General features: G+C 36.2%; 1 protein-coding gene across 8 annotated transcripts in view; it reads right to left on the bottom strand.

The window, feature by feature from the left end:
* Positions 1-217: 217 nt before the first annotated feature.
* Positions 218-15,319, bottom strand: part of STIL (STIL centriolar assembly protein) — a 54,543-nt gene continuing 39,441 nt past the window's right edge. For 4 of the 8 annotated variants that reach the window (XM_008541773.2, XM_070592733.1, XM_008541744.2 and 1 more), the window contains 3 exons: positions 7,094-7,307; positions 5,298-5,551; positions 218-1,704 (listed from right to left, as the gene is read on the bottom strand). In XM_008541773.2, coding sequence (XP_008539995.2) covers positions 915-1,704; positions 5,298-5,551; positions 7,094-7,307 — 1,258 coding nt within the window. In that variant the 3' untranslated portion in view covers positions 218-914. The remainder of the gene's footprint in view (positions 1,705-5,297; positions 5,552-7,093; positions 7,308-15,319) is intronic. The other 4 variants (XM_070592726.1, XM_070592738.1, XM_008541766.2 and 1 more) reach the window with 1 other exon arrangement.

Raw genomic sequence — 15,319 nt, 5'->3', positions numbered from 1 at the left:
GGAAACTTGTGAAACTTGAAAGGTGTAGTTTAGTTACTAATGTTGTGCCCAATGTCAATTTCTTGGTTTGATCATTTAATACAGCTATGTAAGATATTATTATTGGGGGTTGCTGGGTGAAGGGTACCCTGAATTCTCTGTATTATTTCTGTAAATACAGTCTAAAAGTTTAAAAAAAAAAAGTGGAGAGGATATGCTATAGCAGAGGACAAAGGAAAGCAGTCAATCTAGACATTTTTATTATAATAAAAATATTAAAACATTTGAAAACTCACAAAGTTTATAAAACACACACAATAATTTTCTTATCCTGTGATAGATATGTTGAAAATGTTATATTAACATCAACCCACCAGTCTGCAAAAGTTCTACTGCCACAGAACTTAATATGCGCCCTAATTAAGAGGACATATACACTCCTTGTATAAAAGACCTTAAGGTATTCTAAATAAGACAACTTGTCCCTTAAATTCAATAAGGGTTGATTTAGCTAATTTAGTCAGCATCATGATAACCTTACGTTCTTTTAGGTGACTGGGTAGATGCAGAGATGCAACATGCTAGGAAAACGGACTTTTCAAAACGTACAGTATAAGAGAGCAGTTGGGATTCAGAGTTGGATAGTATCTGTTTACCTAAATTTGTTGAAATAACTGATCTCAGGATTTGGTTTTTTAAAAAAGGTTTCAGTGATGCCGAACAGCTCTATTTGAACAAAGGGAACTTAGCCCTCCTACTAGCCAGCCATCTCATAGACAATGAGGTCACTTGTTCAGCTCTTTGCAATCAGCTGCTACCAAGAAAGAGAGAGACCCTAGAGTGACTAGGATCCCAAAGCACCAAAGGCTCCGGCTTCCCTCAGGATCTTCAGGAGACAGCCTGTCCTCATGTCAGGAGGGTGGGGAGTTAAAGGTTTAAAATAATTTTGGCAACTGTCTGAGACGCTTTACATCTAAGAAGGTGCCTACTGAATTCATACTATTCATTTGCTTTAAAGTTTCAGAAGGTTTTAAACTTTCAGGAAAAAGTGGAGCGTCCCTTTCATTTTCTTTCTCAGGATGTTGGGTAAACTCTGCTTTTCCAGTTCGGAGGTTCGCTGCAGGACTTGGTTTAAGGTTCTTTAAAAAGAATGCTGGGTTTTCATGCAACTGCTGTGCTGCTTTTAGCTGAAGAACTTCATTTGTAATATTTCTCAATACTGGCATATCTGGGGGGGTGCCCACAGATTCACAGCTATAACAATTAATTATCTCACAGCCGTTCCTAGAGGGCTCTTGCTGACGATCAAGTTGTTCAGGTATGGATGTAAGGTTTTGATTCAATAAATGTTCACTCTTGCTGTCCGTGTTGGTCAGAGGCTCCTCTTCATCTTCACTATTGTCACTGCTTTGTATGAGTCCATATCTCTTCATATATTTTTTGGTTGCAAATGACATATTGTTTGGTGAAATTAAACTAAGCCCCACACTGCTTCTGTCTGTGTTAATATGTAGAAAGCTAAAAGATGAGTCACAGTTATTTTGGTTTGATCGAGTAAGAGACAGTTGTGAAAGCTGATTTTCATTTAAATATTTCAGAGCTATAGCATTTGCCTCCATGCTCAAATCCATACCATTGGGGCTTAAACCACTCATGCCAACATTAGCAAATGACATGTAGTTTAATCCAGAGATCACTGCTTCAGGGCTGATGCGTGCCAACACACTGAAAGACACAATGGAGAAGGCCATCATTTATCTTATTTTGAGTACTAAATAGTGTTATCCTAATGTGTTCCATTCTATGAAAGTAACAAAAGGTCTTCAGCTTTAAGCTTCATGGTGCTTTTTATCTGAGTGGTCAGACATCTAAGTCTTGACGATCCAGATACATTCAAGGGATAAATATGATAACCTAGAAAGTGATCCACAATTCAAAGACTGAAAGTGGAATGCAAATTAATTTTCCTAAACGTATCCATCAGTCATGGTTTTAAGACCAAATACAAGGCCACAAAATGTAAAAGCCATTCAATATTGGTAAAGTAAAACAAAAATAAAATCAAACAGAAACACATTTGATAATATAACATCACAAGCTTTGGTGAGTAACTCAGAATATTAAATTGTCGGGGCTGGCATGGCCAAGTGGCTGGGTCCATGTGCTCTGCTTTGGCGGTCCAGGGTTTGGATCTTGGGCCAGGACATGGCGCCGCTCATTGGGCCATGCTGGGGCAGTGTCCCACAGAACACAGCGGGAGGCACTCACAACTAGAGTGTGCAGCTATGTACTGGGGGGTTTTGGGGAAGAGAAGAAGAAGAAGAACAACAACAACAACAAAAAAGATTGGCGGACGTTAGCTCAGGTGCCAATCTTTATTAAAAAACAAAAAATTTAAATTGTCCATAGTAGAACAGATTCCACTTGTACTGAGTGAAAAACATCAACCAGTCTCTGGATATGCGAGTGTGTGTGTGTGTGTATGCGTGCACGTGTGTGTGTGTATACACTAATTTTCTTTCATTACACATAGTCTTCAACTCACTTTGGTTGGCCTTATCTCATTAACATTAACTGACTAGGCTTTTCCTTTATATCACACATAAAATAGCAGCTGCTAATTTTTATTAATGCCTTATAATGTGCCAGGCGCTCTGCCGGCCATTCGGTATCTCATGTAATACTCATGAAAACCTTCCTCAGGGAGGTCTTCCCCATCAACTATCTCAACCTTACTCTTCCTGCCAACACTTCACATCCCCCTCCCTTTACTATTCTGTTTTCTCCTCAGCACTATGGCTATTTATATCTTCAACTCACATTACTTATTTATGTCTAGCTCCCTCAGGAAAGGCCATGACAGCAGGGATTTTGGTCTGTTTTTTCCCCACTCCAATATCCTTGGTGCCTGGAACAGTGCCCGGCACGTAGTAGGTACTCAATAAATATTTACTGAATGAATAAAAGAAACAGGGGGGCCGGCCCTGTGGCCGAGTGGTTAAGTTTGCACGCTCCGCTTCAGCAGCCCAGGGTTTCGCTGGGTCTGATCCTGGGCACGGACATGGCACCGCTCTAGTAGCTATGAAGGATAAGAAGGATTCTGGCAAGTAGAATGGTGAAAAAGAGCATCCCAAGTAAAGTAACAGCAAGGAACCCTTGCAAATGCCAACGGTGAGTAAGCTGAAACTTGGGTGAGAGCAGTAGGAGATAATATTTAAAAACCAAGTTTAAGAAAAACTGTGAAACAATGTGAATTAACTAGGTAGGCTTTACATAGTCTCATGTTTGGAGTATCCTCTCAGCCTAAGATTAGCGACAAACAAAATTTGACTTCTTCTATGTGTTGGAAAAATAGTTTCAGTGCAGGTTCATTTTTAATCACAGTAATATATACAATCCATTAACAATCAACAAAATATAAATTAAAAATAATTTAAGATATTTTTGGTCTTCTACGACCCAGGGTTTCGCCAGTTCAGATCCTTGGCACAGACCTACTACTGCTTGTCAGGCCATGCTGAGGTGGTGTCCCACACAGCACAACCAGAAGGACCTGCAACTAGAATACACAACTGTGTACTAGGGGGTGCTTTGGGGAGAAGAAGGAAAAAAAGAAGAAGATTGACAACAGATGTTACTCAGGTGCCAATCTTTAAAAAAGAAAAAAGTAAAAAAATAAATAAAATAAAATAGGGTGGCCACTGTGAAGAAGTACATTACCTAAAAACTACTCCCCAAAGGCATTTACACCAAAATGTAAGGGTTACACATAGAATGCACATGATCTGTACATTCCAGTAGACATTATACAGACATTATACAGCTTCTATCTCACAGTATTGAAATAAACACTTCAAAAATGTTAGCCTCACTCTCCCACACTGTTAGTAGAAATATAAACTGGTACCACTATTTTGATGGGAAATGGCAACATCTACCAAAACTTTCAATGCCCATCTCCTTTGATCCTACCTACTTCTAGGAATTTATCCTACAAAGATACTTGTACAAGCACCTGTAGAATGATGTTCACTTAGCATTGTTTCAGATCAGAAATAAGACAGCCTAGTGTTAAAGTTCAGTGTTCTCATTGCTTTGGCGACCTGGGTTCAGTTCCCAGTCCCAGAACCACACCACTTGTCTGTCAGTAGTCATGCTGTGGTGGTGGCTCACATAGAAGAACTAGAAGGACCTAACAACTAGAATATACAACTATGCACTGAGGCTTTGGGGAGGAAAAACAAAGAGGAAGATTGGCAACAGATGTTAGCTCAGGGTGAATCTTTCCCAGGAAAAAATAAATAAATAAATAGATAAATAAGAAGCAAATCAATCAAGAAACTGAAGAAAAAAAAGAAAGAAAGAAGCAATTCAGTCTCAAAGTCCATTAACAGAGGACCAGGGTTCACTATATTACATGGGTACAACAGAATATTATGCAGCTGTTTAAATACATGAGAAAGAACTGCATATACCTATAAAGAAAAGTATCTAAGATGTAATGTTAAGAAAAAGAAAACCAAATTGCAACACTCATTGTACACACACATACTTGAAGAATACAAAACATTTATAGAAGAATACAAAAGAAACAGTTAAGAGAAGTAACCTCAGAGGAGCCAGACTGAGGAGTCTGGAGAGTGGGGGCTTTTGTATTTTATCTGATACTCTTGTGTGTTATTTGATATTTTTTTAAATCATGAGACTGTATTACTTTTGTAACTGGAAAACATCAAAAATAACTAAGAGAAAACATGCTAATTAACCTTAATAATATAATTTCCAGATTTTATTCTCTTGAAAAGCAAGTATGTGCTGATGCCATCTTTGATGAAGAAGAATCTACACAAGAGAACATGGCAGTTGGAACTGGTGAACAATAAATAAAGTTCATGTAACTATACTCTTCAAAACACATTCCTACAAAAAGGAATGTTTTTGCTTTTTAGACGGCATAACTGCATAACCATACACCCAGAAGCTGGCCCAGACCCTATCACCTCCAGGAAGACTTTCTAGACACCAGAAACGAGTAAAGGCTCATTTCTCTTTCTCCAAGACTCTTAGAGTATTTTGTTGGCATCTTTACCCAGGAGACATCCCGTAACATCTTTCAAATTCCTCGTGTATATAACCCTCTCTCCTACTAAAACGAAAACTCTAAAAGGTAGAGATGATCTCTTATTCATCATACATGCAGTAGGCCCTGAATAAATGATGAATCAATTGAACTGAGTGGCAAGCTTATACCTTATCTCAGGAGACTGCTGCGATATATCTAAAATTTTTTCATCTTTTAAAATAAATTTTAAAGTTACCTGGCATGATCTACTTTATGTGCATTTTTCTTGATTTTAGTGGGAGAATCAATTTTTACTCCAAGGCTTCTTAGTTGCTTAAGGGTTGCATTAAGAACACAATCTTTGTCCACCAGTCCTGAATCATGTTTTTTTTTCTTTGTATGGTAAACATTTTGGGTTCTGGTGCATTCGTGGCTGATAACTACTGCTGTGGTAGATGGCTGCTCAGTCTCTTCACAGACTGACTTATTCAATAGGTGGTTCACTTGACCCTGATGAAAAGAAAAAGGACATATTTGAAAAATCACTATTAACAATCTTAGGAAACAAAAATGTAAATAATACCATAAGTAAGGCTAGGGAAAAGTACAATGTCTTAAATTCTACAAAGTATAAATATATTTGAAAGTATTATAGGGTTTTTATAAAACAGCCCATCCTAATGAATTATTTCATCAGACCCTAGAAGAAATTTAGAATGTTTGTTCAGAACTTGTTCATTTTAAAACAGATTTAAAATCATTTGAGTAACATTTTAAGCGTTTTCGAGCATTTATAGTAAATTCTTTATAAAGTTTTAAATCTTGTTTTCATGTGAAAAATGGTAATGTTTGAGAGTTATAAATTAGATCTTTATGAAATTTTCAGAATTTAACTCCTCTCTTTTCTCACTTTGAATGAGAATGCCCTGTGATACTATCTCTGCTTTGCTGATAGTAAAGCATATTTCCTTCCCTGAGCACACAGCTGCTAACACCAGTCTGGGACCTAGCAGGCAAATAACAAATACGTGTTCACTAATGAATACTTAGGGCCCTATGAGCTATGTTTAACTAGCCTTCAGTTATAAATGGAGAAATCAAATGTTCCAAAATCTATAATTTGGATGGAAGTGACACCCAGGGTCATTCGACTTTCAAATCCCAGTTCACATTCTAACTTTTCCAAGATGACTATTTCCTTCAACCAGAATTATCCCTTTTTATTCTGTGCTGTCTTTGCTTACAGCACTTCTCAGCCTGTCCTATAAGTATTTGTTACTGATATTGATGTGCTATGTCCCCCCAGGTTCTCAAGGGCAGAGATTGTCATATTCATCTTTATGTTATCCACTTAACTTAGTTCACTTTCTTAGACTAAGCTAAGTGTTCAAGAAAAATCTGCTTACCTGAACCAAAATCAGTAAATATTATCATAAATATTCCTTACTTTCCAATTTTCAAACTTCTTGCAAACTCCTGCTTTTTTATTCTGGTACTAACTTTAACGTGAATTTGGGATAATATCAACACATATTTTTTTAAAGATCGGCACCTGAGCTAACAACTGTTGCCAATCTTCATTTTTTTTCCCTGCTTTTTCTTCCCAAGTACCCCCAGTACATAGTTGTATATTTTAGTTGTGGGTCCCTCTAGTTGTGGCATGTGGGACGCCACCTCAGCAGGGCCTAACAAGCGATGCCATGTCTGCGCCCAGGATCCAAACCAGTGAAACCCTGGGCTGCTGAAGCGGAGCTCATGAACTTAACCATTGGCCACAGGGCCAGACCCTCAACACTTATAGTTTTAAAATAAGGCTTTTTTTTTTTTCCTGGCTATCTAAGTTTCTGATGACTGGGATGCTTACAGTAAATTACTAAACTTAGGTTATCATAATTTAAGAAAAGCTAAAGGAAATAAGTGATCTATCATTAACTTTGGGAAAATATTTTCATATCAAGGTCCCAATCAGTTTAAATATAGGAAAGGCTTAACTAGTATACTCTAGACTAAATAACCATGTCACAAAAGATGAAATGCTTCACATTTTCTCACCAATAAATCCTGGTATATTTTCTGGTTATCTGATGGTTGATGAGGCAAAGGTTGCGTTACTTGCTCAATTTGTGGTTCCCCTGATGTTACAGAGTTGTTATTAGCACCCTCTGTTGGTCCACTGTGTAAGCACATGCTTACACTCTCTGCCAGCACGGAATTCGGAAAGAACACAGGCACATCAGGTTCTTTTGTCACAACTGGAGAAGAGCTGCTTGAAAGAGCACACACAATGTGTTAGTTATCAGGGTACCTTTAACACATATTTGAAGTACAGGAACTCAGGAAGAAAGAGGTAGGATTCAAGCAGTATTCTGGTTTGTATTTTCAGCTTAGTGATGCTATGTGAGCATCTCACATCTTGATAGGCAGCATATAAACTGGATCACGACACCTTTTTAAGTTATGTTATCTAAATTTGATAACTTTCTTTGAAAGCTGGAAAACAACCTGTTGATTTCTCCTGAACTTGAAGCAATGGAAATTTTTAGAGTATTTAAAAATTTAAAACATATTGTTTGTTCACTTCAAGTTTTCAAATATAGTTAAGATCACTGTCAAAGGGAGTTCATAAGCTGTCATTTATAATCACATTATATATTTGGTGGTATTCCTTTTCTTCATTATGCTTTTATGTATTTTTCAAATTTTATACAATGAGCATTTATTACTTTCAATATTAGAGTATAAATACATATTTTTAAAAGAACTACGGAAAGCAGTATTAAAAAACATTTCTTGTAAGAACAATAATCTGTGGCTATTGTAGAAAACAGAGAAAAGTAATAATAACTATCAGCTATCAGAAAGCTTATCATGGGCCAGGCACTGTTTCAAGTACATATCTTATATAATCCTGACCAAAAAGATCTATAAGATAGTACTATATATTATCCCTATTTGACAGATGCAGCAATTAAGGCACAGAGAGGTTAGGTAACTGCTCAAAGTTACAGCAAGTATGAAGAAAATAAAAGTCAGAGATAATTCAATACCTAGAGATAACCACTGTTAACATTTCAGAGTATTTCCATCTATACTTTTCTATAGATATGTATTTTCTCTGAAAAACTGCACTGTATTATAGTTTTAGAAGTTTCTTTTTACCTAATATTACATCATGAGTATCTTCCCATTTCATTAAATATTCTTAAAAACAAGTTTTAATCATTACATAGTATTTTATTTTACAGATACAGTATGATTTTTCTAACCACATCTCGTCATTAAAACTCAGCTTATTTCCAATTTTTTCCATATTGTCTAATTTTAACTTGTTATGAAGTGCCAAGCACTCATTTGGTACCTGATACGTACAACATATATTAACTTTGTAAAACAGCAGTCAAGATATAATTCTAAGAAAAAAATCAATAAATTTGACTACACAAAATAAAAAATTTTTACATGGCAAAAAACATTAAACAAAGTTAAAAGACAACTGACAAAAGTAGAAGAAAATATTTAGAACATATACAACAAAGAGCTAACATCTCTAATATATAAACAACACTTAAAAACTGAGGGGCAAAGGACCCAAAACTCTAGTAAAAAAATGATGAAAGACACAAACAGATGATTCACAAAGATATCAAAATGATCCTCAACATGAAAAAGTGATCTAACTCACCTGTAATTTTAAAAATGAAAATTAAAACAATATCAATATACCATTTATCACCTATCAGACTGGTAAAAAGTTTTTTTTTTAATATGGCAACATATTTTGCTGGCACAGCTGTGGGCAAACAGGTAATCTCATACAATGCTGATGAGACTGCAAAATGGTACACCCCTTCTGCAGGGAAATTTGGTATACTAAGCAAAATTACATAACTTTAATTTTGTTATTAAAAATTACTTAACTTTGGATGCAGAAATCCTGTTTCTAAAACAATTCAAAAGTATACACATGCAAGGTAATTCACTGTAGCGTTGCCTGTAATTGAAAAATATTGGAAACAGTCTATGCTCATAAATAGGTGGTTTATTAAACTAAGGTGCTTCCACACAATGGAGTACTATACAGCTATAAAAAAAATGAAGATCTCTAGGAACTGATATGGAGTGATTTCCAGTATATATTGTTAAGTGAAAAAAGAAAAGTTCAGAATACCACCTATGGTATGCTACTTTTCTATATCTCATGTAAGAAAGAAGTAATAAAAGAAAATATAGACACATATGCTGTTTGTATAAAAGAAATGCAGGAAGGATTAGCCAGTAACTAAAGAGACTGATTTTCTAAAGGAGAGGGGTGGGAAAAGCAGGAATTTGGGAACAGGGTAGCAGGGATGAGAAGGGAGTAACTTTTTTGAGTATATATCTTTTTTTTTTTTTTAAAGATTGGCACATGAGCTAACATCTGTTGCCAATCTTTTGGGTTTTTTTCTCCTCCTCCCCAAAGCCCCCCAGTACATAGTTGTATATTCTAGCTGTGGGTCCTTCTGGTTGTGCTACATGGGATGCCACCTCAGCATGGCCTGATGAGCAGTGCCATGTCTGCACCCGGGATCTGAACTGGCGAAACCCTGGGCTGCTGAAGCAGAGCACGCAAACTTAATAACTCGACCACAGGGCCAGCCCCTGACTATCTATCTTTTTACACAGTTTAGTCTGTTAGAACCATAGTAATGTTTCAGATACTTAAAAAACAAATAAAATCAAACCAAATATGAAGGAACCCGAACATGGAATACAAACAGTAACAAAATAACCTAGTGGCATTACAAACAAATAACATAACCACACAAGGGAATGAGGAAGAAAAGAACTAACAAATAACTATGGAAAAAGGTATTTCCATTGAATATTGTAAGGCTAAAGATAAAAAGAATTATAAACAAATATCATACTCTAGTAAATCTGTTTGAGAATTCTTAGCAATTCTCAAACTCTGTGTATACTAGGATTGAACAAATAAGTAAGTATAGTGTGCATAATGAGAGCCAGGTTTCTCCTCTTGGGGAAAGAAGTTATAAATAAGAAAAAAGGCGGGGGGGGGGGGGAACAGCAGGGTTGATAATATGGAGGACAGAATTAGCAATTTGGAGGACAGAAATATAGAAATACTGCAGATAGAGGAGGAGAGAAAACTAAGACTAAAAAGAAATGAAGAAACTCTCCGAGAACTATCCAACTCAATTAGGAAATGCAACATAAGGATTATAGGTATCCCAGAGGGAGAAGAAAAGGAGAAGGGGGCAGAAAGCCTGTTCAAAGAAATGATGGCTGAGAACTTTCCAAACCTTGGAAGACAGATGGAACTCCATGTGACAGAAGCCAATAGATCTCCAAACTATATCAATATAAAAAGACCAACCCCAAGCATATAGTAGTGAAGCTTGCAAAAGTCAAAGACAAAGAAAAAGTACCAAGGGCAGCTAGGCAAAAGAAAATAACCTACAAAGGAACCTCCATAAGGCTGTCAACAGATTTCTCAGCAGATACCTTACATGCAAGAAGAAAATAGAATGATATATTCAAAACTCTGAAGGACAAAAACTTGCAGCCAAGAATACTCTATCCAGCGAAAATATCCTTCAAATATGATGGAGAAATAAAAACTTTCCCAGATAAACAAAAGTTAAGGGAGTTCATTGCCACAAGACCTCCTCTACAAGAAATGCTCAGGAAGACCCTCATACCTGAAAATTCAAAAAAAGGAAAGGGGTTACAAAACCCACAGCAAAGGAGATAAGCAGAAAGAAAAAGGGGTAATGGATTGGAATCAGATGACTGGCATGAAGTTAAGGATTTTCAAATATAGATAGATACATATAGAAATTAATATAGATGTATATGTATGCATCAGTTAGCATGCATATATATATGTATGTGCGTGTATATATATATATATCCTAGCTAAGAGCCTAGAAGCACAGCTACAAAGTAGGCAGGAGTGTATTTAAAACCAGATCTTGGTTTTAACTATCATTCTTTGACATCATTGCTCCCGGTTTCTGTGGTTAATTTCATGGCTGGAAAGGGAAAATACAAGATGAACCTGGAAAATCATGTAGTGCCAGAAAATAAGAACATGGTTGAAAAAGGATGGGGGCTTTTCCAAAGGAAACAGAAGCCAATCTGAAAGAGCTCCCAATGGCCAAAACTGTAATAATCTGAGCAACAAAATAATGATATTATTGGATTCTAAGTCACAGAATAAAAGAAATGTCCAGCAGTCCATACTGACATTAATAAATGAATAAACACATAAGCGGAGGAGCAGCTTTTTCTGATAGAAGAAATCCAACTTACAAATGTAGAAGGAATGAGGAAAATGCAAAATCATCATTAGGCAACTACCACAGTAATAATTGCTGCAGGCAAGATCCATCCACGGATGCTAAAATCAGGGAGAGAAAGCTTTAGAAGAGTATATTTGCAAAGTCTCAAGGTACTTATTAACTACAAAGGGAAAAATTTTAACTTTACAGGGGGAAAACTAGCAGACATCACCTTAACTGATTAATCAAGGTTAATATTGTATACGACATCATTTACCCACTGATGTGATATACTGAGAAGACCTATAATACCGCTTCTGTGGTATTCTTGCCCAAAATGCAAAACTTCAATTTAATCATGAGAAAGTATCAGACAAATCCAAATTAAGAGACATTCTACAAAATAACTGACCAGTACTCATCGAAAGTGTCAAGGTCATGAAAGACAAGGAAAGATTGAGGGTGTGTCACAGATTGGATTAAGGAGATAGTAAATCAATGTGGGATCGACCTTATATGGGATCCTGGAACAAAAAAGGACATCACTAGAAAAACTGGTACAATTAGAATTTGTAGTTTATAATATTGTACCAATGTTAATTTCCTGGTTTTCATAATTTTACTTTGGTTATGTAAGATGTTAACATTAGGGAAAGCTGGGTGAACTCTGTACCATTTGTCCAACTTTTCTGTAAATCTAAAATCTCAAAATAAAAACCTTTAAAAGCAAGATATAATTCTACATTCAGTTCCTTTTTCTCAAATGAAATTTGGTAATGAAGTCTGAGACCCTGAAGAAATAATAAAACAAAAATACAATGTATCAATCTTTTAACAAATAAAATTTACAAATAGAGATTATTATTATTATTATTATTTTTTAAAATGATGTTTTTCCTTTTTCTCCCCAGAGCCCCCTGGTACTTAGTTGTGTATTTTTAGTTGTGGGTCCTTCTAGTTCTGGCATGTGGGATGCCGCCTAAATAGAGATTATTATAATCACCATGTGGTATCTAAGACACAAAGACACACTGGTCACAAAAACCGGAAGGATGGGCCAGCCTGGTGGCATAGTGGTTAAGTTTGCATGCTCTACTTTGGTGGCCCAGGTTTCGCAGGTTCAGATCCTGGGCGTGGACCCAGCACCACTTGTCAAGCCACGCTGTGGCAGCATCCCACTAAAATAGAGGAAGACTGGCAACAGATGTTAGCTCAGGAACAATCTTCCTCACACACACAAAAAAAAATCAGGAAGGAGATCTTGAAGTCACCCAGTCCATCTCCTTCCTTAAGGTGAAACTGCATTTAAACCAGTAAAGACACAAGTGAATTTATCCTAAACTCAAAAGAACTTCACTGAAATTACATTGTATAATTTCCCTCAGTATCCAAATTTGCACACTTAAATAGATACAAAGAATTAAATCTTATACACAGAGAAAAAGTGCCTATAACTTTTAATGGGAGAAATATTTGCAAACCATGTATCTGATACGGGGTTAATATCCAGAATATATAAAGAACTCCAGCTCAACAACAAACAAATAATCTAATTAAAAATGGGCACAGGACATTTCTCTCCAAAGATGATATACAAATGGCCAGCTAGCATATGAACAGATGCTCAAAGTCACTAATCATGACAGAAATGCAAATAAAAACCAATGAGATATTACCTCACACCAACTAGGATGGCTACTGTTAAAAAAACCCCAAAATAACAAGTGTTGGCAAAGATGTGGAGAAACTGGAACCCTTTGCACTGTTACTGGGATTGTAAAATGGTGCAACCACTATGGAAAAACAGTATGGCAGTTCCTCAAAACATTAAAAATAGAACTACCATATGATCCAGCAATCCCACTTCTGGGCATCTATCCAAGAGGACTGAAAGCAGGATCTGGAAGAGATATTTGCACTCCCATGTTCACAGCAGCATCGTTCACAATAGCCAAGAGATGAAAGTAACCCCAAATATCCATTGATGGATGAATGGATAAACAAAATGTGGTATGTACATACAACAGAATATTATTCAGCCTTAGAAAGGAAGGAAATTCTGTCATATGCTACCACTGTGGATAAACCTTGAGGACATTATGCTAAGTGAAATAAGAAAAGAAAAAAAAGAAAAGTATTGTATGATTCCACTTACATGAGGTATCTAAAGTAGTCAAATTCATAGAAACAGAAAGTAGAATGATGGTTACCACGGTCTGAGAGGAAGGGGAAAAGGGGAGTAGTTGTTTAATAGAGTTTCAGATTTGCAAGATGAAAAAGTTCTGGAGATATGTTTCACAATAATGTAAATACACTTAACACTATCTTTAAAAATGGTTAAGATGGTAAATTTTATGTTATGTATTTTTTACCACAACAAAACAAACAAAAACCTTAAATGGCTTATTAAAACAAACACAATTCCTTATTCTGTCAATCAAAGCTCTCCAAAACTTGGTAGCCAACTTGGCTTTTCAGCCCATGTCTTACAATGCCCCATTTTACTTTATATTCTGTATAAACTGGATTACTAATACTCTGAATTCAGTCAAGATTTTTTGTCTACAATGCAGTAGTTTTCAACCTTGGCTACACATCAATATCACTTGTAAAGTTTCAAAAAACACAACTGTTCTGATCTCTCCCTTCAGAGATTCTGAAGGTGAAGGGCCCGGATTTACCTATATTTTCAAATGCCATGGAGTCAAGAATTACTGCTCTAATGCCTTTAAATTGGCACACTTTGTCAAAATCCTATCTACCCTTCAAGGGTCATTTTAAGTTTGGTTCCTCTGTGATATCGTTCTAAAACCCTAACTGGATATGTTCTGTTGCTTCTTTTAACTCCCGTTAGCACTTCCTCTTATCTCTATGTCACACACATTTTCATTTATAATACAGTTATCTGTGTGTTCATCATGTCTCGGACAAATTTCTTAATTGCTCTGGGCCTCAGCTTCCTCATCCATAAAATGGGAAAAATGATATCCACCTCCCTGGGTTGAAAACAATGAGATAGGATTAAAGGAGATAAAAGTGCCTAGCATAGTACCAGATATACATAGTGGGTGATCCCTAATTGTCTGTTTTCTTCCTCTCCTGCTGCTTTCCCCTTGTTCCTCGTACATCAGATCAGAAACTTTATCTTCAACCATGTTAACTTATTTCACTTTAATGAAAACACAAAAACTCTCAAACACAGAAGCAGAAATCCAGCCTTTGGAGATCTTATGGCTTTTCGGGAAATTACTTGTACTAAGCAGGATTTTTATCACCCAAACATTTGCAAAGCACTTTATTTTTAAGGAGAGCCCGTGTCAGTTACTGAGTTTACCTTATTCCATCTTTAGCCAAATGGTAACAGTAATTAGGTACTAAAGCACTGTTCTAAGTGCTTTACATATATTAACTCACTTAATCCTCACAACAACGCTATGAGACAGGTACTTTTATTTTCTCCATTTAAAGATAAGAGAACCAAGTCATCCAGAAATTATGAGACTTGCTGGTGGTCACAGTGCTGTGATTCAAATCCAGGCAGTCTGACACCAGAGCCCATGCTCTCAATCACTCTGCTATCCTGCATTTTTGAGAATTTTAAAATATTTGTCGTGGTGTCTAACCTAGCAAGCAAAACCAAAAGCTGAAAAAGAAGAAAAGAACCAAAACATTAAAGATTTCAAACTTCAAAAGATTTCAGATTAAAACAAAATTTTAAAAGATGACTAATAAGGCAAGTATTAGTAAGTATGTCTAAAGAATGACTTCTGAATAAAAATAAGATCATTTCAAAAGTCTCTAAATATCACATACTACTACTTTTCACTGGGAAAAAGCAATCAATTACCAATTATGCTGCAAGACAAATAAATTTATCCTTCACAGACTGCTTTAACATCAGAAAGACCAATCGATCCAGCAAGACATTCAAGGGGGACAGGGCACTCAGACGGCTAGGTGCCATGTGTGAATACTTAGCCATGGGAACCATAGCATG

This window comes from Equus przewalskii, chromosome 2 (genome assembly GCF_037783145.1).
Source record: "Equus przewalskii isolate Varuska chromosome 2, EquPr2, whole genome shotgun sequence".
NCBI classification, from domain to species: Eukaryota; Metazoa; Chordata; class Mammalia; order Perissodactyla; family Equidae; genus Equus; species Equus przewalskii.
Note: the sequence above shows the minus strand (reverse complement) of the source record. Positions and strands in the feature narration are given on the sequence as shown.